This window comes from Daldinia childiae (genome assembly GCF_008694065.1).
Source record: "Daldinia childiae strain JS-1345 chromosome Unknown Scaffold1, whole genome shotgun sequence".
Taxonomy (NCBI): Eukaryota; Fungi; Ascomycota; class Sordariomycetes; order Xylariales; family Hypoxylaceae; genus Daldinia; species Daldinia childiae.
In genome coordinates, this window is record NW_022984642.1 from 1,348,899 (window position 1) to 1,374,247 (window position 25,349).

The 25,349-nt window shown below is 46.3% G+C and overlaps 8 protein-coding genes across 8 annotated transcripts; 6 read left to right on the forward strand and 2 right to left on the reverse strand.

Moving 5' to 3' along the window:
- Positions 1–228: 228 nt before the first annotated feature.
- On the forward strand, positions 229–1,941 carry GL218_00340 (V-type proton ATPase subunit B; the record flags this gene model as incomplete). Its single annotated transcript, XM_033576754.1, has 4 exons — positions 229–409; positions 474–691; positions 746–1,071; positions 1,131–1,941. The coding sequence occupies 4 exons, from the start codon at positions 229–231 to the stop codon at positions 1,939–1,941; spliced, it is 1,536 nt and encodes a 511-aa protein (XP_033442009.1).
- Positions 1,942–4,038: 2,097 nt separating this feature from the next.
- Positions 4,039–5,353, forward strand: GL218_00341 (Aldose 1-epimerase; the record flags this gene model as incomplete). The annotated part of the gene is made up of 2 exons (XM_033576755.1): positions 4,039–4,906; positions 4,971–5,353. The coding sequence occupies 2 exons, from the start codon at positions 4,039–4,041 to the stop codon at positions 5,351–5,353; spliced, it is 1,251 nt and encodes a 416-aa protein (XP_033442008.1).
- A 1,285-nt stretch (positions 5,354–6,638) lies between these two features.
- GL218_00342 (Diphthamide biosynthesis protein 1) lies at positions 6,639–10,446 on the reverse strand (the record flags this gene model as incomplete). The annotated part of the gene is made up of 5 exons (XM_033576756.1): positions 6,639–7,789; positions 7,844–8,055; positions 8,111–8,162; positions 8,435–10,015; positions 10,071–10,446. 5 exons carry the CDS (start codon positions 10,444–10,446, stop codon positions 6,639–6,641), a joined length of 3,372 nt encoding a protein of 1,123 aa, XP_033442007.1.
- Positions 10,447–11,256: 810 nt separating this feature from the next.
- Positions 11,257–12,138, forward strand: GL218_00343 (uncharacterized protein; the record flags this gene model as incomplete). The annotated part of the gene is made up of 1 exon (XM_033576757.1): positions 11,257–12,138. One exon carries the CDS (start codon positions 11,257–11,259, stop codon positions 12,136–12,138), a length of 882 nt encoding a protein of 293 aa, XP_033442006.1.
- Positions 12,139–14,315: 2,177 nt separating this feature from the next.
- On the forward strand, positions 14,316–14,651 carry GL218_00344 (putative 4-coumarate:coenzyme a ligase protein; the record flags this gene model as incomplete). The annotated part of the gene is made up of 1 exon (XM_033576758.1): positions 14,316–14,651. The coding sequence occupies one exon, from the start codon at positions 14,316–14,318 to the stop codon at positions 14,649–14,651; it is 336 nt and encodes a 111-aa protein (XP_033442013.1).
- Positions 14,652–16,260: 1,609 nt separating this feature from the next.
- Positions 16,261–18,725, forward strand: GL218_00345 (putative peptidase s41 family protein; the record flags this gene model as incomplete). Its single annotated transcript, XM_033576759.1, has 5 exons — positions 16,261–16,378; positions 16,432–16,827; positions 17,447–17,556; positions 17,619–18,092; positions 18,150–18,725. 5 exons carry the CDS (start codon positions 16,261–16,263, stop codon positions 18,723–18,725), a joined length of 1,674 nt encoding a protein of 557 aa, XP_033442012.1.
- Positions 18,726–19,175: 450 nt separating this feature from the next.
- On the reverse strand, positions 19,176–21,593 carry GL218_00346 (Bud site selection protein 6; the record flags this gene model as incomplete). Its single annotated transcript, XM_033576760.1, has 1 exon — positions 19,176–21,593. The coding sequence occupies one exon, from the start codon at positions 21,591–21,593 to the stop codon at positions 19,176–19,178; it is 2,418 nt and encodes an 805-aa protein (XP_033442011.1).
- A 2,234-nt stretch (positions 21,594–23,827) lies between these two features.
- On the forward strand, positions 23,828–25,069 carry GL218_00347 (uncharacterized protein; the record flags this gene model as incomplete). Its single annotated transcript, XM_033576761.1, has 1 exon — positions 23,828–25,069. One exon carries the CDS (start codon positions 23,828–23,830, stop codon positions 25,067–25,069), a length of 1,242 nt encoding a protein of 413 aa, XP_033442010.1.
- Between the last annotated feature and the right edge of the window lie 280 nt (positions 25,070–25,349).

Consider the following 25,349-nt stretch of genomic DNA (forward strand, 5'->3'; position numbering starts at 1 on the left):
AGCTAAGTGGGAGCTTTTGTAACGGGTCTGGTTTTAGAGCTTCCCGCTTCTGCAATCTAACAATCTAACAATCTAACAGGTTAACGTTGTAATCTAACGTCAACGGTGGCTGGAGCTCGACATCAACTGCTTCATAGCCGAATCATAACCAAGCTACTTCATTTGGAAGAGCTATACTTTTATCCTCCACCACAACTTTGGACCAAGTACACCTGCAGTTGAAACATCATGGATCCTAGAGAATCTTCTTCGTATTCCATCATACCTAGGATTCGGTACAACACCGTCAGCGGTGTCAACGGACCTTTGGTCATATTGGATAACGTCAAATTCCCGCGCTACAATGAAATCGTTACCCTAACACTCCCTGATGGAACAGAGAGATCCGGTCAAGTCCTCGAAGCCCGAGGTGAGCGATTGGATACTTATTTACCGAACCCTTTCCATTTTCTAACTATGTCTCAACATTGCAGGCAACCGCGCCGTTGTGCAGGTTTTCGAGGGCACGTCAGGCATTGATGTCAAAAAGACTAAAGTCGAGTTTACGGGAGAGAGCTTAAAGCTGGGCGTATCAGAAGACATGCTGGGACGTATCTTCGATGGATCTGGCAGAGCTATCGACAAGGGCCCTAAAGTGTTGGCTGAGGATTACCTCGACATCAACGGCAGCCCTATCAATCCCTACTCAAGAGTACCTATTTCTATACTACAAGGTGAATAAAATCATCGCTTACAATATTACTAGGTATACCCCGAAGAAATGATATCGACCGGTATTTCGACTATCGACACGATGAACTCGATTGCCCGAGGTCAGAAAATTCCTATTTTCTCCGCCGCCGGTTTACCTCACAACGAAATTGCCGCCCAGATTTGCCGACAAGCTGGCTTGGTCAAGCAAAAGGGGGCTACGAATAAGGGTGTGCATGATGACCACGAGGAGAACTTCTCCATTGTATTCGCCGCCATGGGTGTCAACTTAGAAACTGCCCGATTCTTTACCCAGGATTTCGAGCAGAACGGTAGCTTGGAGCGTGTTACACTCTTCCTCAACCTTGCAAATGATCCTACGTATGATAGCATTCCTTTCCTTCTTTAACTATGTTGAATATTTGGCTAATAACAAGCAGAATCGAGCGTATCATCACCCCTCGTCTTGCACTTACTACCGCCGAGTACTACGCCTACCAACTTGAGAAGCACGTTCTGGTCATTCTTACAGATCTTTCGGCTTACTGTGATGCTCTTCGTGAGGTATCTGCCGCCCGAGAAGAAGTGCCAGGTCGACGTGGTTTCCCCGGTTACATGTACACTGATTTATCTACGATCTACGAACGAGCCGGTCGTGTCGAGGGCCGAAATGGTTCCATCACCCAAATCCCCATCTTGACCATGCCTAACGATGATATCACGCATCCCATTCCCGATTTGACGGGATATATCACCGAAGGCCAGATTTTCGTCGACCGCCAGCTCGACAACCGTGGTATCTACCCGCCCATCAACGTGCTACCATCTCTCTCCCGTCTCATGAAGTCTGCTATTGGTGAGGGAATGACCCGAAAGGATCACGGTGACGTGTCCAATCAACTGTACGCGAAATATGCCATTGGTCGTGATGCTGCAGCTATGAAAGCTGTCGTCGGCGAGGAGGCCTTGTCCGCCGAAGACAAATTGTCCCTAGAATTCCTCGAGAAATTTGAGCGGCAATTTGTCGCACAGGGCGCATACGAACAACGGAGTATTTACGACTCTCTAGATATCGCGTGGAGTCTCTTGCGTATCTTCCCTAAGGAGCTCCTGAACCGTATCCCCGCCAAGATCATTAACGAATATTATCAACGTTCGGCTACGGATCGAAAGGGAAAAGGGAAGGAGAGAAATGATAAGGGTGTAAAGGACACAGATGCACCAGAGGAGGAGAACCTTGTCGACGTATAATCAATCAAACAGTCGGGGGCGTAAGCGCGACAGATGTGTATAGGGTAGTCGTATATGGCGGAGTACAGGTTACTGATCAGCATTCAATACAATGGTCGTTCCATTGAGTTTGGAATTATCATGGAAGAGTATATTTATATGAGTCAAGTCTTATAATGAGATATTGTTCAGCGTATGACCCTAATAACTGAGAATTTGGAACATAAAGCATGTTTTTTCTTTTTGAACATCGGTCACTCGACATATCATCATACTAAGATTTGATATAAATGATAATATCAAGATAACTAACCTAGTCCTGGTAATCCTAAAGTAGGCTGGTGATATTTCTGGCCGATTTACGGATATAACTCTGAAGGTACCTATTCGAGTATATTCCGTACCTAAGGTAAAGATGGGTTATATACGGCTGAGCCATGTCGACGTCATGCTAAGCGAGGTGAATGCTTAAGAGATGAGCGGGACGGTAGGACGCGGGGAACATGTCAACATAGAGCTCCGAAGCTCTAAAGGATTATGGTACATATCTCGAGTTGACCACTTTAGGCTTGCTGACCCCCTCCAAAAGGAGAACCCCGCACTATAAGTATAATTGCTCAAGTACCTAACGAGGTACAAAGGAATATGGGGAAGTTGGAAGACTCGAAATACATATGTAATCCTCTTAGCTCCAAAATTGCAAAAATCCACCATTCACGTGCCCCATTGCTTGTGTTACTCGAATTCTCGCACCAATTAGTAGCTTTCGTATCCTTTCCGCCATTTTCCATATTTTTTATGTTTGCTTCAACACCAACAAGTCTTCTATATAGAGGTTAGCGGCTACCACGAACAGATTGGGAATATTGTTTCAAAGACCTATTTGAATCACGAGGGCAAGCCTCGAACGTTCTTTTCTTTATTTGTTATATGTTGCCGGAAACACTAACGAATCGTATATTACCTTACATGTGCCTTGAGCTAAGCTATGAATGCTAGTGAAAGGAATGTATGCAAGGCACAAGAGGTGCTTGAAGGGAGGGCTGGAGTTCCACAGAAGATCCCTCCAAAGCTTAATATTGTAGCTTTGAACGTCATTGAGGAAAAGCATCTCCAAAATTCCCCTAGTGGGGTAACATAATGCCAATTTAAACAAGTCTTCAGCAAACACAACTTCGAATACACTTAACTTTTCTTAGTCTACGGGACTATGGTTAACTCAACTCTGTGAGATTCGTTACAAAGAGTCCGAATATGCCACCAACTCTGCTTCGGAATTAGTGGGAAGATGAGAATACTTCTAATTATCTGAGATACATATCGGATAACCCTGTAATGTGTTGGTAGAGAAATCCTTCTCATAAGAATCTAGTTTGCCTAGTTGACGCCTCTAGGTAACACATACGCCTGACTCATACCGCTTCTTTACGGACAGTTATTATAATATTTACCTAGGTTAGGTACTATTCAGCTTTTATTGTAGCGATCCAACACCTTGGGCTCGGAGATATGGGGTAATGCTGGTTCACCTGCACTGTGACCCGCAAACATGCAATAACAAAGGGGCCCTACGTACGAATGACCCTAAACATTCTAAGAAAACGACCGAATCACGAATCCAACTCGGATTCCAACGTATTAGCGACTTACTGATTTCGTGCCGTGTTACCACATGATTTAGATGAGGCCAATGTAACACTGCCTTGTTAAGTTACGTCGTTTACCCCAACTTTTCCAAGAAAGCGGAGTAGCTTTTGACAGACTAGCATAAGTCATAGCTGGGGATCGCCGGGGCTGCTGGAGCTACTGGGCTACTGGGGGCTACTGAGTTCGGATGCAGGTGAGATTAATAAAAATTCCCCAGCTCTACTCCCCCCTGTAATAAGTCAACGTGATGAAGTGTATTCTCCATTGTCCAACCAAATCAAGTTTCTCCAGACGGGGGTTTTATCCTTTGATGACTGAATTTATATAAGTCACAAATCCTTCCCCAGGATTCCCGTCGCTTTGCTTTGCTTCGTCCTGCCTTCCTCTCTCACCGTCAATTGCGGCGAGTACAAAGCATCAGCACCAAAATTGCATGTTGACTAACAAAGCTTGTCTCAACCTCAAGTCAACATGCGTCTGAACACTAGCCTTGCTTCTTTGGGAGCATTTTTACTGCCATTGGCCTCGGCGCAATCGCCTGGCGGTACTGGGAGCAGTAATGTGTCAAGCAGTTTGGGTCCCGATGAGAACGGCTTTTATTGGATTTACAGTGAGGGTCTCTCGGCCGCATTTATTCCTTACGGCGCTTCCGTCGCAAAGCTCTTGATCCACGACAAGTACGGTATCGAGAGAGATGTTGTGGCCGGCTTCGACAACGCTACAGCCTATACGCTTGACAAGGCTCATCCTCATCTCGGCAGTGTACCGGGCCGATACGCAAACCGGATCAAGAACAGCACATTTGAGATTGACGGCGAAACATTTCACATTGAGCCCAATGAGAACCCTACACCGGAAGCCCCCGATGGTGCTGATACTCTGCACGGCGGCCCCGATGGCTGGGATTTCCGCAACTTCACTGTCGTCTCTCATTCAAATGACAGTATAACATTCTCCATTGTCGATGCCGACGGCGACCAAGGGTTTCCCGGAGAGGTCATCTCCTACGTCACCTATACTCTCCACAATTTCACTTGGGATTTTAAGCTAGTAGCTATCGCAACTACTAAGAAGACGCCTATTATGCTCAGCAGTCATACGTACTGGAACTTGGACGGCTTTGCCAATAACGAGACTAACACCGCCTTGAACCACACGTTCTACCTACCCTACAGCGGCCAGAGAGTTGGTGTTGACGACATCTTAATCCCGACAGGTGACATCATCGCCAACAAGAAGGGATCTGTGAACGACTTCTGGAGCGCACCGAAGCAACTCGGAACCGACCTTCAGAAGCCTGAAGCGGAGGGTAACTGCGGTTTCAACTGCACCGGTTACGGTAAGTCTTTCTCAACTCGTCAAAATAGAAACCATGGATAAAAAAGCTAACCTGTTATAATTAGATACTTGCTGGATCATCAACCGAAGTCAAGAGGGCCCCTATGATTGGCGCGCCGAAGGCAGTTTCGTCGCCCGTCTTCAGTCGGAATGGTCTGGCATCCAGCTCGACGTGTACACAGACCAAGAAGCATTCCAGATGTACTCGTGCAACGGCCAGAACGGCACGATGCCTCTCAAGACGTCGCAGGGTCTCGTCGACAACGAGGACTTCCCCCGCACAATCCCCCAATACGGCTGCCTCGTCATGGAGGTCGAGGACTGGATCGACGCCATCAACCACCCCGAATGGCAGCGCGAGTCCAAGCAGATCTTCGGCCCCGGAGGCGACCCCTACGTCCTCCAGGCCAGCTACGTCTTCAGCGTCAACACTACCACGTCGTCCTAGGCGGGCGCTTGTGGAGATGACAGAGAAGACGAGCATAATAATGATAATAATAAAAGTAGCTGCGACGCTATGACTTCAGTGGTCACCTCGGGTGGCGCGGTAAATAGATGTTATGCTTATTGGGTATTTACATTATTTAGCGCTGCGTCGATACTACCGATGTTGGCGTCGTATCTACTTATATAATATACTTAATTGGCCAATGTTTATGACGATAGGATCAACTCTATATAGGTTCCTTGTGACTAGTGTAATTTCAGAAATTGTAGAATTTAACACAGGGGGATAACTGACTAATCAATAGAACACCCCTCCCCTTACCAAGACTAGGGAGGCTGTTAACAGACAACTCATGTAAACTACATACCTATTTACATATAGCATAGGTAGTATACATTTCTACTGAGGCTAGATCTATTAGGTGCGTATTTTGGTTAGTCACCAGGTATACCCAATGGGATGGAGCATCGTATAGGAAAGGGGAAAGGGAGAAAGCTATTATGATGACTACCTATTGAGATATTTTCTCACCCCCTAGTGGTCAGTTGGTCTAAACTAAATAAATACATATTAGGCACGACATTAAATAGGGTTGATCTTTCTTTCGGCTTACTTTAAGGGATCGAGCCCAGTAAATAGGCTCGTAGAGCACAGGCTCTAAAACCACAACAGCAGAGCTCGTGGTTCCTACTTATCAACAGTATAAAAATAAATATGATAGTCTTTTAAAAATAAGGGAAGGGGTTTCTAGACTTATTTAACCCGACTGTATGCGTAGAAGTTAAACTATAGCAGTGCAACCCCCTTTTTTCTTTCTGGGTGTGGTTGGTAGTTGCTAATAAACTAGGCCGGCGGTAAACAATTCTAGTTTCGGTAATTTACGCAGATGGAAAAAGTCAAGAAGAAAAAAATGCAAAAAGCTCAGTCCAGGTTTGACCTCCCTCGAGGGAGTCTCGAACCTGGACCTACGAAAACCCGAACACTTGTTAAGATTTTACTGACCAGCACTCCGGGCGCCTTTACCACTAAACCAGGGGCTTTAGCGACTCCAGCGGCCGGAGGCCAATGGCCGAAGGAACAGCATGTTGCTATGATATATATGTCTTACTTCGGTGCCTGGATGATGCGTGGGGTTGTTTGTTGCTGCGGTGAACAGGTAGTTACCTAGGTACATACCTACCTATAGCTATCGTGTTGAGTTGCCATCACTTGGAAAGATGCCCACATGCCCACTGTTAAACTTGAGCATATTAACTCTATGTCCTATGTACCTCAGTAGTTACTACTAGCTTAACACCTCAATGGGTTTCGTCCTTCCCAGCCCTTCTCTTGCATAATAATCCATAGGATAAACACCACTCTGGCTCCAGTCCTGCCTTTCGTTGAGCGCAACGAGTGCCTCGTACGGTGTCAACAGCGGCCGCAAGAATGCGTAGCCCCAGTCGATACTCAACCGAGGGCAAGCTACTTGGACCCAGCATTCCACATCGTTCATCATGGCGAGCTTTCCAGGAAAAATCTCACTGAGGAGTAGGTTGACCCAGGGGATTCCCATCTCCTTAAGCTTCTTCTCGATTAGGGTCATCGTGTGCGGGTTGCCCTGGCGGCCAAGTGAGCCCAATATCAAGCCCCATTTCTTTGCCCCCTTTGCCGTCGTAATAGCGTCCCTCCGTAGACTTTGCATTTCCTCGTGGCCATACGTCTCACGGGTAAGCTTCCTCGAATAGGGGTCATAACGATATGCTGGAATCGCAGGATTGTGGATCATGATACTCTCAAGATGGAAGCGGCCGTCTCCCAAATAGAGGATGAGGTCAACATTCTCAGAGTCGGGTAATCGCGGAGAGGTGCACCCTAAAATCTCGCCCTTGGACAATGGCGCGATTTGAGGGATTAGGACCTTGAAGCCAGCTTTTTCTAGCGTCGATCGAACGCCATGGATGGTAGCATTGAACTGAATAGTCCCGACTATCGCAATAGTCTTCGGTGGCGCGAAATTTCGCTCCAAGGTAGCCAGTAGATGCGACGTATCTATGCTGATATCGACGAAGACGTACAGCACCTTGATCTTAGTAACGTCTACGGGAATTAGACAGCTGTGCGCATAATGAACCAGGAGATCACAGCCTAGAGCTCGCGCTGTGTAATCGTCGATACAGCAAGCGCCGTATGTTACATCACCCATAATTAGAGTTTCTATCCCGGGACAGAACTGGGTAAGGATATCCGAAATAGTGGTAGCGAACATGAGTAGCCCTTCGGGCATCTGTAGTGCAACCCGTGTTGCGCCTGAAGACCGGATGCGATGGATAGTCTTGGGAATCTCAAAAGAGTAGTTGGCGGGCAATAATGCCATCGCCTCCTTGAGTTCCGGGTCATTCAAGATCTCCGGGGGCACTTGATTAAGCAGTCTTGGTGCTCTTCTAGGTTGCGATACTAAGACTTATATTCAGCGATTTCTCCTCAACGTCCAGAATAATATTGGTTTACCTTGAATAGCCCCGCTATCCTCGATTGATGGATCGCCAGCACCATTTTTAGTATTACTTGCAGCAGCTCTTCGTCCTACGAATCGCTTCTTTGGCTGTTTCCGAGCTGGAGATGATGGTGGCGGCGCATGAGCCTCTTCGATATCTGCGGCAATACCTAGATCGGCTTGTGCCCGATCTTCCTCCATGCTTTCACAACTAGAAGATATGAGTCTGAGAAATTATAGAATTTATGTTAAACGTAAATAAGTAAACATATAAATCACACTGGTATCCGGAGTCATAGAGTAAAGCGCTGGTCAAATATTTAATGGGGATATCTCAGATGTGTCAAATGAAAAGTCAGATTGATCATAGTATACACTAATCCCGATAAATGAATATTTGTATATCATTTTTACATCTACTCAATAAATAAATACCCCATTCGAATTTCGGGGTAGATAAATTCGCAGCAAACGACTGTACGAAGTGTACAAAGTATCAAGTACAATGCCCAAGATTACCTCCTATACACAATATATCCTAATTGCGCGTTCAAGAGCCCATTATCCTCATATCTGAATTATCTTACCTTATCCTGCGGCCTTACCCAGAAACTCAACGTGGTTATTAGTGACCGTATCATTATACGCACTAACGTCACGATAATACAACACTGTACTCTCAGACGTACCATCGTCGCCCTCGTCATTCAGAGCTTCAAACGAAAAGATCTGGTGAGACTGGCCGACCCCCGAGCTGTAGCTATTATCTCCCGGTCTGTAGTACGTCGCCGACCCGTTCTTCGACGTACTCAGCACTGAACCCCGGAACTGCGATGCACCAGTCGCATTGGCGGCTATGAATGCTTCAAGACCGTTAGGGAAGACGGAGTCGCCACGGACTTCGTGCGTTAAACTCTGGTTGAGATCTGCCCGAAGCGTTAAGTTACCTTCTGGTAGATACGTCGTCGTACTGCCGCAGTACAGCGGATAACTGTAGCTAGTAGAGTACGAGATATCCAGGTCTAGGCCCGTGGCGGCATCAGCACCTGCGATTCCGAACGTATTGATCGCATCATTGCCGTATGCGGAAACACCGCCATTATTCGAGTACGATAGGGATTGAGTCCATGTCACGGTCCCTTCGCCATTCTGCGTCTTGACGTAGGAACTGATAGATAACGTACGTGTCACCGCTAAAGTATAATCGAGGGTCTCATTAAAGCCCGTCGAGTTTTGTGTGACTTTTTGAGAGAATGAGATACTGGGGTTGCTAGTGTACGCAGAACCCAATTCCCCGGTTGTGACAGAGCCCTCGTCATCAAGCCAGACGAAGATCTTGCCAGTAATATACCATTCACTGGCTGTGACTGGGGTAAGGGAAGCGCTTGATACTCCATCGTCGACCAGACCGATAATCTGTATCGAGAAGGTGTGGTCTTTCCCATCCGATAGTAGCGGTAGCCACGGGGTGATATCGATTTCATGTTCCCGGATGTCGAATGCTTCTATTCCAACGATTGGACGGTGTAGCTGAGGAACTACGCCACCCGTATAAATCACCGGGAACGGCCAAGAAACTCCAGCAAGCTGGCCATCGATTGTGACTTGGACTTCCCTCCAAGGAGAGTAACCAGGGTACGTGCCATAGTCAGCGTCGAATGTATGAATAGCACTCTGTGGCACGTTACTCCACCAGAACTCCTCGTCGCCTTGGGCTTTGACATCTACCGTGAATACGGCACGATTCGCGTTCTGAGGAAAGCTAATTGTATTAGTTGCATTCTGCTGCGGGTAGGTGAATTGACTCGGCTGTCCGGCGGATCCCGTTCGTTCGGAGATGGGGATAATCAGATCAGCAGGCCCCCGGCTGCTAAGCGCAGCCACGGGGCTCTTAAAGAATGTAGCCGAGAGAGTCGTGTTGAGTAGTCCCGTGTAGGTGTTGTCCACAATGTTCTCCAGGTCAAAGATCACAGTCTGCGGCTCTTTCCAGAGGGACGTAAACGGAGTTAAGTCCTTGAGCCAGACCCAGCGGATGCCATACGAAGTTGGTTCCGCAGTTGATGTTCTCCACACCTCAGTATCTCCAAGATAGAAGACACCAGTTCGATCATACTGCCGCCCCCTTACCAAGACGGTAAAGTTGATGACTACGTGATCGAATTCGAAATCTGGAGGGGTGTAATTGCCTTAACCAAGTCAGAATATAGAACAGTTTACTGCAAAACAGGTATATAAGCCTACCAACGTAGGGAGCGCCATAACTATTAGCGAAAGAGTGTTCAAATAAAACTACCGTGTGTTCAGCTACTTCGCTAATTGAAGCCGACTCCGCCGTCGGCACATGAACCCCATCACGAAATGTAGGCCCTTGAGGCGTTAGTACCGGCTCGGCAACCTGGAAGCATTCCAAGGGAGAGCTCGCTGCGGCCAACGGTACCGCATTCGGTTCTTCAATTATGAGATCATTAAACCTAGCAAGAGGGCTGCGCGCCGTTTTGAATGCCTTTCCGGCGACCTTCCGCGGCGGATATTTCACATCGGGGTGCGTTGAAGATAACCCTACAAGAAGGGAAATGAGCAGCGCCCACTTCATAGCTAGGGCATAAATGCTCGACATTGGTTCGTCAATTGCCCAGTTCAGAATGTAGACGAGGGCAAGTCATACAAATCCAAAAGGAATAGAATATCGAATTGACCTCTCTCGCACGACATTTTCCTTACGATGCGACCCTTGCCTTGGATATATGCATGCCGAAATAGTGTAGTAACCTAACCAATTTGCAAGAACGCGCGCTGATAACGACTTTGCTGCACGGCAAATCAGCCGAGAATAGAAGGTGATATGCCAAGATCGTCCAGGGGTAACCCAGATTCTCCATCTCCCTAGATAGATAAGTAGTAAACAATCGAGACTACAGCAAGCAAACTGTAGATTCTATATAAGTAATTTATACATACGTAAGAAAATAATCGAATATGGCTATTAATGTTGATGATGAGATTTCTATCTTATCTGCTGAATATATGTTAAACGTCAACGGTCGCTTTTCAATAATAACACCATCCTATGCCCTAGACTATTTATTCTCTAGCTCTGTTAAACCACAGACGTGTGAATTCTGAACGAAGAGCTTGTTGATTGTTGATTGTTGATTATATTCTAACTAACGTATTGTCTATATTACATCAATAATCTTGTCTGCATACCTAACCACCATGCCTAAATATCTAATATGTGCACTTTGTTTTCCCTTAGGTACCTATATATACACGTTAACCCACTTGTCATGCAGAGATTATTCAAGGCATCGAAACAATTCTTGCTCGATGATTCTACTCAACTAAGAGAAAACAAACGTTTCTACGATACCGATCTTTGTTATATATTTGTCATCCTAGAGACCCATCCATTTCTTTAGTAGTCAAAATGCCAGCCCGGTTCCCATTCACGCCTTTATTGAAAACTGAGACTAGCAAGTCTCAGTCCGACTCACAGCCCGGCTGCCAACTCCTCGTCCAGAAACCAGGTGACCGCGGTGTCTGGGCGCTCGGGACTAGCTACATCTTAAAGCACCGGCCGTACACCCCAGGTTGTGAGATCGAGATTCAAAATGCTGACCTCGTTAGGAGGAGACTCGGGGAAAGGCAAGGCATGCCACCAATCCCTAAAACGGAACTACATTGGAGGGATGGAGATAGATATTTCACCATGGAGAGTCGTATCAAGGGCGAATCGCTTGATAATGCTTTACCAAGCTTAACACAGGAAGACCTCACTCGCATCGGCCAACAGGTAGGTCAGTATCTTCTTGGTCTCAAGACTATCACTTTGCCACATACAGCAAGGCTTGACGGACGATTGGTTAATGACTGGCGTTTATTCAAGCCATTACCTGATTCATCCTCTGGAGACTACTTGGTCTGCACAACGGATAGTGAGCTTGCCTCTAATTTGGCGCTCCCTATCGCACATCGACTTGATAAACCAAACCTCGACGCATTCATGGCTAAAATGCCCTCTGGTCTGCCATTTACCTTTAGTCATTCTGATGTGCACGAAGGAAATATCATGATTAATGACGGCAACTTCGCCGGGCTTGTCGACTGGGAGCTAGCAGGCTTCTACCCGTCGTGGTGGGAATATGTAAATAGTAGCCCGCTGTTGAGCGAATACTTTCCGGTCCAAATGCAGAACCACTATGCGCTAGAATGGTTTCGCGTCTACCACAGTATCCGAGATAAGACTAAGGAGGAGGGCGCGTTTAGGTTGAGCGAATACCTCGCAGGGAGAGCTTGGAGTGGCGCGTAGTATAGAAAAGTCGAATACCTAACTGGGTTTGATGATCAAATACCATCATATTAGAGACACCTTCTCAGGTAGCTAACTTTTGTATGTTCATGATAATGAAATAAGCCCCAGCAGAAAGATTTAAAAGAAGTAAAGAGAAGAAAAACATAAGACCGAAACTATACTTGGATAGTCTCAGATCCGATTCCATACAACCCCAGACTGCCTAGGTAGGTAGATTACTCCTCTTTACTTAGGTAGTGATAGGAAGCCTTACTAATAAAGTAGGTAGGATTCTAGGCATGCTGTGACGTAAAATTCCATGCCACCGTGTCGATTGGGACAATCGCCTACCTATTCCAATTACTCGTAGCAGATCTTCTCGGCTCGTTTGTATATGACATGGCGCTTTCGCATGCTAAAGTACCCTCTCGACTCTCGTAATGCTCGTGCTTTAAAGTTTACTTCTTGAAAGGTCTATCCTAGGACTATTGAGACACCCGGACAAAAGAGTTAGTTTTGTTGGCTCTTTGCATAAAAACGTAATTATTTTCCCCACTGCTTGGTCGAATTATGCTTTGGATTATGCCAATAGAGCATCGGACTGTGCAATCGATTCCCCGAGTAAAAAGGGAAAAGATATCGGCGGATGAATTTCATGCTGCCTGTGAAGTGGACTTATGGCCTTGGAGAGCGGAGTGAACCATATGTAGGTACCTAGTCGACGGACCAAATGTCCTTGCTTCCGATATCGAGCACCGAACCTAGATTGGCCATGGATAGTCAAACAAGTCGGACGTGGTAGCAAGATAATTGTTCATTAATCATACGACGACAATCGATGCTCTGCGCGAGTCTCAAATGACTCGACACCAATTTGATTTGAAACTTTAAAGTATCGTCTGACTAGAGCATGATTCTCTAAGCATAGTTTCCTAGGCTAGGTATGTTATTTATCTTTTGTTAGGTATGCAGGGAGGCCAGACAAGAAGTGGGTGGCTTAGGATATAAAATACAGTGTTAACCGAAACACGGTTTACGTTGGATCCCTTCTGGGACAGGAGCAAAGACAGCATTGGCCTATATACCTATGTACCTTAGGTACCTATATTAGTAAGAGCGGTGTGGGTCTTATAATGGTCCACCAGCTCTTTTTAGCAGCGTTTAGCATTAAAGGCAGTCGTGGCAGTAGCGGTAGATCCACTCTGGGGAAGCGGGGCAAGCGGCCGTTTAGCGTCTGGGGAAGGGCCCCTGAGTCCACTTTGCTCTAGACGTCGCACGTGAGAAGATGTCTATGATTATTATCGTATTAGTCCAATAATTTAAATAAAAACAAAAAACCAACGAGTATTCGTAAAAGATGAGGCTCTAATAGATGATGTTGAAAAGTAAAATAGTAGCGAATAAAACATTAGAAATAATTATAGTCGAGTGACATCAACGGATAGCTGATCGACATGCTTGCTGCGCTGCCTGTCCGTGTAAGTGTGGCGTGGTAATGGGAATAATACCCCAACTCCCACACCTAATACCTCCCCGGTTCGCGAATCATGTATCAATTTAATCTCAGCTCTCGTACAACTACGAACGTAATGGATACTTTACATGGATAAATGATGTGGTAAGCAATCAAAGGGCAGCGTCACTCTGTAAGGGTCTGACCTATGGCATGTCGACGCTGCCGTACGGTTATGTACTATCTAAACTTAATCCCAGAGTATAATCCTAGAGCATACCTTAAATGATTGGTCCTTAAAAGGTTGACGCAAACATCATGACCTGTTATTATTGGTTTACCCCGCTTCTTCCTTACTGTCGTCTTTCCCCAGACAAAGCAACCATCAGGCCAGAATGGGCCAATCTAGAGGGGGGCAAGTATCAGCCTACCTACGATTCTCCCTCCTTCCCTTCCTCTCCCCTTTAAAAGAAAGCGACTCCCTCGAAATTTGAACATGTGAGGAGTTACATAGAGTTCTTTCTTGGTTACATCTTTTGAGCAAGGAACCAGCTTCGATCTAAGTGTATCGCAAGAATTTCATACATATCTCCCAACTATCTACTTCTACGGCCTACCTAGGATATTCAACTTGAAACAAAGACCGCTATCCTATCACTCTCCACGACTATCTTAAGCCACGTCACTCAGACTTAAAAACATTTCAACTATCACCATAAAATCATCACTAAAACAATCCAAAATGCCCGTCCGTATTCCCAGAGCCAACACGACTGAGCTCGCCACGTTCGGTGTAGCTGGTGTCGCAGGTTTTGCCCCATTCTATTTCATGCTCCCCGGTGCCGAAGAACGCCTAGCATCACAGACTGCCCGATGGGCGCCCCGATGGGAACGTAACGTCTCATATTTCGCCTCTCCCGCCCAAAGAATCGCTCAGCGTGTAGAACCCCGCGTTGAACGGACCGTGAAGAGGATCGACAACCGACTACCCCTAGAAAAGGTAGCTAAGAACGTCGACCGACGGATCAAGTACGGCATCGACAAGATGGACAAGATGAGCAATCACGTCGCTAAATAGTTATCGGATGGATGTTTTGCTTCTTGAAATTATAGGCTTGGGACATGAATTACGAAATGGTGGGATTGGGTATACCCATAACAAGTTGCACTTAACCTCACTAAGGTGCAAACGCACGAGCGTCTAGCGCTCCAGACGGGCCATGTATATGGATAACTCGTTCGCTAAGCAGTAGTAAACAATAAAAACTACGTAAAAGCAGACCCTATTTCGATGCCTTCGTGACGCTTATATGATTTGAACAGTTTGTCGCTATCGAAGACTGCCAACCTTTGTCGTCCTTGCTTACCTGGTATCTGTAATTCCTTTACATTGGCGACTAGTCCCTCCAATCATGAGGACCTGTCTATAATCTATACACCTAGACTACTACCAACTCTCAGTTTTCCTATTCCCCATCCCAGAAATAATACGAATTCCGCATTTGTGATATTTTCCGCCAAGTCGTTCGTGCATCACTACCATGTAGATATCTCCACAGCCCCATGGCTAGTTAAAGATGGCGACAGCGAGGCATAGATATTTTACGCCCAATAGTAAAATCATCCTCGATTTTTAAAAGTTAATATTTAAATTTGCGTATTACTTTCTGAGTCGGATCGGAAATGTTATTTAATATCGTCGAAATCTACAAGACATGATGATAAAGCTACCTAATCTAAGGAACATCATAGTATTCCCCCCCTCCAACTTATAACTCCGTCCAGGCCAACGATGATGATGATGATGCAAGATACATCGCTAGCGCTAGTATACCTAACGCGGATATATAAACGACTCTATGGGTGTCCTAGTTATATAAAGAAAAGAACTATGCCGAGTAAAGTTCCTCAAAAATCATGAAAATTGAAGACGAGTTGTTTAGGTACCCAAACCTTGAGGTTTCCCCTTTATCAGATCATATATGCCCCTTGGCAGGTTTTAATCACTTTCAGCCTATTTCCAAAGCCTTAGTAATATTAGTTTTATGAAAACTAATCACATCAGTCTTTCTATTTTTGTTTAAAAAAGAAAGAAAGAAAGAACAGGGACTCGAAACAGCCCTATCGGGATGCACCTATTGGGTCGGTCCCGTCTTCGAATACTACATTTAAGCTTAATTAATGGTCGGGACTTATGGGGAGATATAAGGCTGCAAGGAGTATTCCTTGAACAGTTTCATACCAACCAATACTGTTGATAAAGTAATTTACCTAATCTTGTATAACTACGGTGATATTCTACGAATAACACAAAACATGCAGGGTCCTCAACTGTTACAGACTGTGGCGCGGACAGGAGGCTGAAAATCCTTCCGATGGCATCTGGACACAAAGTCATGAAGTTAAGATGCATGTGCTGAATCACCCAGCTTTAGTTTGAAGTTCGAGGTGTTTCACGATGAATTTATCATGTTTACTAGGAGAGATGTTTACTATGAGAATATCCCAGAAAACAGGTAGCCCTACGAATTCAAATTGTATATAACAATGGCCAGAATTTATTTAGATCATGTTGCATTCAGTGATAGTAGTTGCTCGTGTTTTCGGTTCTCCTTCAATAATAGACCAAGCTGGTATACTATTTCAGAGGGTTCTCGGGTAGTTGATCTATCTAGTCCCTTGCCAAAATGCACAAGTTGCTTTTGTTTACTGCGGTTGTAGGAGTATCAGCATTTGCATCCCCTCAAGCAGCACCATCAGCGACAAGGGTGAACCCCAAGGCATGTGCACGTATATCTTCTTCAAGTATGTATATTTCTAACTTCAGAGTAGCTCATAGTATGTTAACATTCATCTAGGAACATCAACCTTTCCAGCGTCTTTTGCATATGAGTGTCTTCGCTCAGTGCCAAACCGGATTCAACCAGCACAGCAGCTCATTCAAAGTCTCAAGGCCTTCGTGGAATGGCAGTCTACGCTTGCTTGGCTGAAGAACCCTCCAAAGTCTTATGGATTTCCTGCAGTCGATATACAAGGAAGTCTGGATAAGATACTTGAGACAGCTAAACAAGGGCGTTATGAAAGTGAGTATGACTTTCAGGTCGCAATTACACAAACGATATCTGCAGCACACGATGGTCACTTCTTCTATACGCCTGATGTCTTTAAGGCCTTCACGTTTGAAAACAGACTCGCCCAAGATATTGTCTCGGTGTCAATCGACGGCGTTTCCTTGCCAAAACTATATCGGTTTTGTAAGTCTAATCTATTAGTTCTGGACGTGTTTTATAACATCTTTACTTACCTCGTAGCATCATCTAGCTGCCCTGAAGCTGGGCTCAGCAGTCCCAATTGCACAGATCAATGGCCAAAATGCTACAAGCTTTATGGTGGACTTAGGCTCGCAATTCGGGCGTTTCCAAGATAGCGATGCACAATGGAATAGCCAATTTCAAAATTATGCCAATCCAACTGCAATGAATCCTTGGGGGAGAAATAAGATATACTTGGGACCTAGACTAACACTTACTTATGAAAATGGGAAGTCCGAGTCTGGTGATACGATAGCGATACTCAACCAAGGGGTAGTTTTCTCTGGTATCACTACAGGGGACAATTACTATAATAGGTTCTGCACCCCAAAGCCAACTTCTGGATCGGCGAACCAAGCTACGGTTTCCTCCTCAAAATCCAAGCGCAGTGTGAGCCCACGTGCTCTACCACCTATCAATTCGACTCTTATAATGCAAACCCCAGAAAACACCATGGCGGGCTTTTTCCTGGGTGGAATCGGGTTCGAGGATGTAGCAGTGCTATCTATAACGGCCTTTGAAGAAGAAGACAATAACTATTTAACTTCTTTTCAAAACGCAGTACAGGATTTTCTTACCCAATGCCGAAGTACCAAAAAGCAGCGACTGGTCATCGATCTTACTTCTAATGGCGGTGGTTTGATAGCAGCTGGCTTTGCGCTCTTCGCACAGGTTCGTCGATAATTCTCAAAATCTACAACAGCTAATTTGGTATATTGTTAACTCGTTCTAAGCTTTTCCCGGGCGTCAATAGATTCACCGCTAACAACATGCGTCTCGCAGATAGTCTGGTTGATATATCCCAAATATTCTCATCCCTTTCCCCACAGGATAAAGCAGAGGCATCACAAACATTCGGGGCATTTTTCAATAACATCTCGCCCACAGGAGTAGCGGAGCCTCAAGGGGACAAATTTATGTCTGTTGCGGATATTATGACGCCGGTTACTCTACAAAACGACAAATTTACGGAATACATCGGAGAGCCTTATAGTGTGCTTGCTGCGAGCGGAAACGGAAATGGAGGCCAAGCGACCTCCCCCTCGAGCCCCTTTAAACCGGAAAACATTGTATTGCTTACCGACGGGGCATGTAGCTCGACATGCACAACATTCTCATATCTTATGCTCTTCCAAGAGCGCGTGAAGACGGTATCGGTAGGAGGACGTCCACAAAATACACAAATGCAATCTCTAGGCGGTGTCGAGGTAAGTTCCCGGACCTAAGTTACAAACAGGAGTTTGTACTAAAAGCAACTAAAACAGGGAGGTCAAAGTCTCGGGATGAGCGATATCGCCCAAGCCGCCTTTGTAGCGCTCAGTCTAGTTGCCGGCCAGGGCCAAGCACAACCGAAAACCCCCCAGAACAGCGATCTCGGGGTTCTCAACAAGGCCTATGCCGTGCAGCGAGCTGCCGACCTAAACACGCCCGGTGGTGTAAATTTCAAGAACAACTTCGCGCCCTCCGACTCCAAGACACCGCTCCAATTCCTTTACGAGCCGGCAAACTGCCGCTTCTTCTACACGTTAGACATGATATCTAATCCCGAGCCCGTATGGGAGTACGCCGTCGATGCGTCGTGGACGGACCCCGAGAAGTACTGCGTGCGGGGGAGTAGGGTGGCGGTAGATGGGCCCCGACCTATCGACCCGGCCTTTGCGAAGGATAGTGCGACGACAGGTGGCAATGGTGGCAGTGCGGGAAATGGGAAGGGCGGAACGGATGGGACGGATGGGGCGAAGGATGAAGACGAAAATGCTGCTGAAGGGGTACTTGCACGGAGTAGCATTCGAATAATGTGTCTCCTCGCTGTTGTATCGGTCTTGATGCTATGTCTATAATAGAGCTGATATAGGTACCCTGATTACGTTTCCAATTCAAAGTAGAACTTCAAGAAACCTTTATGCCTTAAGCTATTACCTTAGGTTCTTATGCAATACCTATATATTGTGCGACGGTGTCTAATGTTATACTTGTTCATTAAAGGATTGATGTATTTGCATCATGTTCGTTTGCTCGAGGACTTGACTGTATCTACTGGTTGCTAATAACAAATATTTCATTGACCAATAGTCAATAACTGAAAAAATCATCGTTTGTCTCTTAATGCTAAGAGCAGCACCTTGGGTCATACTAAAACGCAAAGGGCAAAACTATAAATAAGCTGTCGGGGCAAAAGTAAGGTTCGGGCGACTAAGTGAAAGTCGTCCGACCTATGCGCGAATAACGCCAGTCATGACTAGAAACAAGACGAAGACTAAGATGCACATCTTATGAGCAGGCGTATAGCCTTATATATCATCATCGTCCGGCTTTTTAGCGGGGCTCTCTACCTCCGCCTCCGCTTCCGCCTCCGTCTCCGTTTCTACCTCTGCATCATTTTCCTCCCCCTCTTCCCCTTCCTCCTCCTCCTCCTCCTCCCCTTCCTCTTCATCCTCTTCATCCTCTTCGACCGAGTCCTCGGGTATTATGCCATTCATTCGTTCCCAAACCTCTCGCCGTATTCGATCATCCTTGGCCTTCCTCGCTCGTTCAACCTCTTCAAATCCTCCGCTCTTCCTCAGCTTCCCATCCTCGACGAACTTAGTCAACTCCTTCATCAAAGGATTTCCTTGCCGGCTCTCCAGCTCCTTCTGTCGTAACTTCTCTGCACGTTCTATAGCCTCTAGCCTGTCTTCATGGTTTGGCTGTAGAGCTCTGACCTCGCCTAGTACACCTTCTTTTGCAGCGTTCGGATCAGAGCCGCTCCCAAGATGACGCAAGCCCTTCGAGAACTGCCGTGCCGTCGGCGTAGTGTCTTTCATCTGCTCCTTAGTGGCTTGTTCCACCAACGCAAAGGTCTCAGAGGCCTTTTCGATGTCGTCTTGTAAGTCAATCATTAAGTCTTCCATAACCTTAAGCTCGTCACGACCCTGGCAAACTTCTTCCAATTCTTTCTCCCAAATCTTGGTCCAGATGGGCTTCTCTCGCTTCATGTACTCTTGAACCTTCTTGAGTTCTTTGGTCAAGAGTTGAATATCCTTGGATACACCCTCTAGTTGACGCGGCAAGGGTCTCACGCCGCGATTAACGACGTCCTTGCGCAAGTCCTCAACTAAGTCTTGAAGATCATCCACCTTGGTAACAAGGCGGTCTGAGTCTGAATTAAGCTGCTTACGACCTTTCGACACATAAGTATATCCGGAGCCACCTTCCTCAGGTGTTGAAGCCTTGGCAGCCGCAACCTTAACATTGGCTGCTTTGTTTCGTAGAGAAGACATAGAGCTCTGTATCTCTGTCTGGAAGTTTGAGTACGTCTGTCGTAAGACGGCTAGATCCCGTCGTAGAGTCTGCAACTCCCTAAGTTGACTAGGATTGAGTTTAGCGCCAGCGCCAACTCCACTAACCTTAACACCATCCATGACAGCCGGTGGCGCTGAGGCCATACGAGCCATCTCCTTGGCCGTCTCCAATTGCCTATCTGATACTCTTTGTAAAGCAGATCCCTGATCAGTAACGTTCTGCTTCATCTCATCTACTACTTTCTTTAGGGCCCCAAAACCCTCGTCAAAGTGCTTCTTGACCTCGTCAAGGGGCTCTACATTGAGCGCAAGAACTGTACGGTCTTTGATGTCAGATAGGTCTTCGAGCTCGTGTCGCACCCCAGAGATGGGATCTTGGATATATATCTCTGGGAGGTCGCTTCCGTTCAGGGCAGTGTTCCAGGAAAACTTCTCGATGAAAGCAAGTTGCAGGCGCCCAATTGTCAAGCCTGTATAGCCCTCCGGGAGCACAAACTTCTTCACTTTGGACTTGTATTGCAGAAATAAGGTAAGTTCCTTATCTAACGGAGGTGATTGCTCTTGTATAGATTGCTTGCGCTGCTTTTCCGGAGGGGTTTGAGGTCGCGGTTTGGATTCTATAGTCGTGTCTACCCTTGGTTTTGGCTTCTCGGGCGAGCCCGGGGTTCCCACTATTGGAAAGGCATCGTCTAGAGGTCCGGATATAGTAGCACTAGGTCTATATTTCTCTTCCGGTGACTGAGCCGGCGGACTTTCCGATCGAGGGGGTGGTAGATCGGGTTTCGAGCCTTCCTCGCTAACCTTGCTAGGTATTCGAACCGGCGAAGATGCTTCATACGCATTCTTGGATTGATTTGATGCGTTGCGACTATGTCGCAGAGACTCTCGGACTTGAACTGCTCGCATCGATTCTCTTACTTCCCCACGTCCACGATTTGGTATTGGGGTATTCTGAGAAGGTAGCATAGGCACGCCATTGGTTGGTGCTCCTAGATGTTTGGATATCTGATAAGCGGAATATCTTCGTGACGCCCTTCTTTCTAAATCTCCTCCTCTTTGCAGAGCAGCAAACGCGCTCTGTTGCGACTTTGGTGGCGGCGGAGGAGGTGGTGGGAATGAGTCAATATCTATGCCTCCTGCAGGTCCTGTAGGTATCGTTGTCTCGTCCCCAGGATACGGCGGGAGCACCGGTATGTTCTGCATGGTGTTACTCGACAGTGATGACTGTTCGGAGTTGAAAGAAGCGTTGGACTGGTCTCGCTGCAGGGTTCGCCGATTAGGGGACTGGCTGACCGCTGGCGGGCCTTCGTTCTGCTGCGATTGTGCCATTCTTTCGTTCTGTTGTGGGGTAGTGTATCCGTTCTCAAGACCTTCGTTTAAAAGACTGGTGAGACCAGTGTTGTTGCTTCCGGTCGTGCTGCTGCTCATAGTACGGCTAGCAATACTAGTTGATTCAGGTGAGGTAGCTCCGTCTTTATCTCGACTCTGCTTCTGTCGCAGTTTCTGTTGTTTTCTCTTCAGACCGTGTAAAAGATGGATAATAATGTCTCGTATTCGTGGCAGATACTTTTCGAGGCTCTCTGTGTTAGCTTCCTGGCTTAAAGTAGCCTCCAATATATGTCTTAGGTTTTCTGGGACGTTCCCTAGGTCAGATGTATCAACGTTAATTGCAGTGAATGCGCGACAGGCCATATTAAACTCATAGCCTAATCTAACATAGACGTCAGAGACCTGAGTATCGGTAGCCTGACCGCGCGACCATTGCGTTAACGTTTCGAGGAGTTGTTTTGTTGCGACGAGTAGATGCGTGACGCTCTTTTCTATTTGTGATAGTGGCATAGACGATCCATTAGATTGCTGCCAATACGAACATACGGTTAGCATCTTAACTCGGTAAGAACGGACATAGCGTGAAAAGAAAAAAGAGGGAAAATAACAAGAAGAGAAGAAGAAAGGTGGATGGGTTGAAAGGCAAACAAGAATGAGGCAGAATATTGAAAGATTAAAACACCGCCTTCCCCCGCCTAGCAACCGATAATTACACCGGTTACGCATTTCTAACTTTTAACAGTATTAACTTACATTACGTCTAGAGGAACTACTCGCAGCTGATCTATTCGAAGCCGTTGACGAGCGCGGCTGCATACCGGCTGGCGACATTGGGCGCATAGGAGCATTGGGAATACCGTCGGGCCCCGGTGACCGTCGTTGTATTGATCTCTGAGAAGCAGTAGGAGCCTGCATCTTGACTTCAATTCCAGAGCCTAGCCCTTCTCAACTTCCTAATTCTCTATATACCTTATACCCTTCCCCCTTCTTTATTCCTTATCGGTTTAGGATTATGTTCGGGATCGTCCACTCTATGTTAATATCTGGAGAAGCAAGCACGAAATATTGACATTTATCGTAAAGGGTAATCGAAGGCTATGAGCTAAAATGAGAAGCTATAGTGAGTTACGCAAAGGGAATATGATGATCAAAATTGGCGTATGTGGAACGGTTGCGATGGAAAGTGGTCGAGCAAGTCATAATCCGAGGTCAAGTTGTGGATGACTGATGCCCGCGTGAGGCGCGACGTCGAAAAGATCGAGGAAGCCCGACCAACGCTAACCCTATTTTGGAAAGGTGTCTACGCAGGGGGGGCTAGGGTCAAACACGGCGACGGTCGGGGCGTGATTAAGTTAAAAGTTCCTAGGTGGGTTAAGTGGGTTAAAGGTGGGGCCGGGGTTGATGGTCTTCCTGATGAGTATTAGATGCACCCAGAAAGTCCACTAACTCTAAATCAATGTTTCAAATAATTACATTCACATCAATAGCCTACGTACAATGACAGTATACTTTTTTTTTATTTGCTAAAATCTACTTAGTTGACTACCTAGGTATTTATATTATTGTCTAGAATATTGAAGCTAAACAACCGGGTTGCTAGCGTACCTAGGTAGGTTTTCCAAACAGAGTGACTTGGGTATATTTGACAACCATACATAAGGTACGTCTTGATAACAGGTAATATTGGTAACTCACTCGGTGTTTACAGCTACGGGACCTAAAAAGTTTTAATGATTGCTGAAAGTAAGCAGTAGTTTTAAATACGAGTTCGGCTAAGTACGATGTGGCAGAGCTGAACATCTCTATGCCTTATATCGACTTACCCTGACGTAATACATACTTACCTTAGGCATCTACTGGTATGTATAACACTCGGTTTTAATTGAGGCTCCATGTATATAGTTGCGAGGTACGAGACTTCCCACATATTCCACAGCCCTACCTAACCTATTCTACAAGAACACCATCTTCGGGATTTAAATGTCGATTACTGCCCTCCGAGCACCGAGCGAGCCCCGCTTTACAGATTGAAACCGCAAGATACGACTAGAAATAGTTAATACTTATACAAGACGCGTCAGCGTTGCCATTTTTAATAGTTATGGAAATAGTTACGGGGTTAAATTCATCACTATGTACTTACTTGTGTTATAGTCTATTGATTAATAAATTGCTATATCTTGGGGAAGCATCCTCAACTTTAGGGGAGACTCCCAAACCCAAACCCAAACCCAAACCCAGTTACATGTTGCTATAGACTGATATAAAGGCAACATCCTTAGTTTATACATCATCATCATATATTCAACTTCAACCGTCACATAGGCGGAACGATGTCTCCTCTAAACATCTCCATCATTGGGGCTGGCCCAGCCGGGTGTATGCTTGGACGGATTTTATCATTGTCCAATATCCCTTTCACAGTTTATGAAAGCGATGAGAGTCCAAACTATCGTTCTCAAGGAGGCTCGTTAGATTTACACCCGGGCACGGGCCTTGCGGCGATGAATGACGCTCAATTATGGGATGAATTCTTAAAACACGGCCGATTCGACGGCGACTATATGATGATGGCCGACAAAGAACTTAAGCCATTCATACAGTTCGGTCCTGGCAATAAGCTCAGCGAGCGGCCTGAAATTGACCGTGCTGAGCTACGCCGGATCTTAGCGGAATCACTCCCGGAGGGAAGCATCAAATGGGGTCATCGTCTAAGACGTGTCGAAGAAGGGAACAATTTGGTCTTTGACCATACAACAGTATCCGGTTCCGATCTCGTAATTGGGTGCGAGGGAGGCTGGAGTAAGGTCCGAAGTTACGTTTCGCCGACGGTGAAACCACACTATACCGGGGTTGGATATCATGGTCTCCGGATACCAGATGCGGCAAACACCGCGCCAGATCTCTATAAAGTTGTCAATCGCGGGAGCCTGTTTGCTAGCTCGAATGGGCAGAGGTTGGGGGTACAGCAGCTCGGCACCGGTAGCCTGAGTGTCGCCTGGTGTTCGCGTCGTCCCGAAAATTGGACGCAGACCTGCGGATATAACCCTCATAATGTCGATCAAGTTAAGAAAGCAATCCTCGAGGAAATGCACGACTGGAGCCCACAGCTGCGGGAAGCGATCGAAAAGGTCCAAGAAGGCATATGCGAAGCGAAGAATCTATACATGCTTCCGGTTGGCTGGCGCTGGGAGCACCGCCGCGGCGCAACATTCATTGGCGATGCCGCACATTTGATGACCCCGTTTGCTGGCGAAGGAGTGAACGCTGCGTTTGATGATGCGCGAAAACTCGCCGCCGCAATCATCAGGGCAATCCAAGCGGGCGGCGGGCTAGATGAGGTCGATAAGGAAATACAAACGGCCGAGGAGGATATGTTTAAGCGTATGGAAATATACCAACGACAGACGGACGAGGTTACGAAGCTGTGGTTTTTCAGCGAGGAAAATATGAGGGATGTTGTACCTAAAGTGATGGTAGAGCACGCCAAGGCAAAGACGCCGACAGCCTTCCATCCTTTAGCCTGGGGACTCATTAATTCATATTGGTTCTTCAAGAATTGGTTCTTAAGCTGAACATCATACCCATTCATACTAAATCGGAGTTTAGCGTATTTAAGCACATGGATTTTATTAGGCCTAGATCCCCTCTTAGATGATAATAGTATATAGGTTTCTGTCTTGCGTTATCTCAATGTCATAACTCGGAATTATGGCGTGCAACCATCACACAAACCCGTAACCATCAGCCACTCGTATTAACCAAAAAAAGAGCATCGCGTACTACTTAGCGTGGTATCTCATGTGTCTTTTGTTTCAGGTGCAGAGATTGGCGAGGTTCATCGTTGCGAGCGAG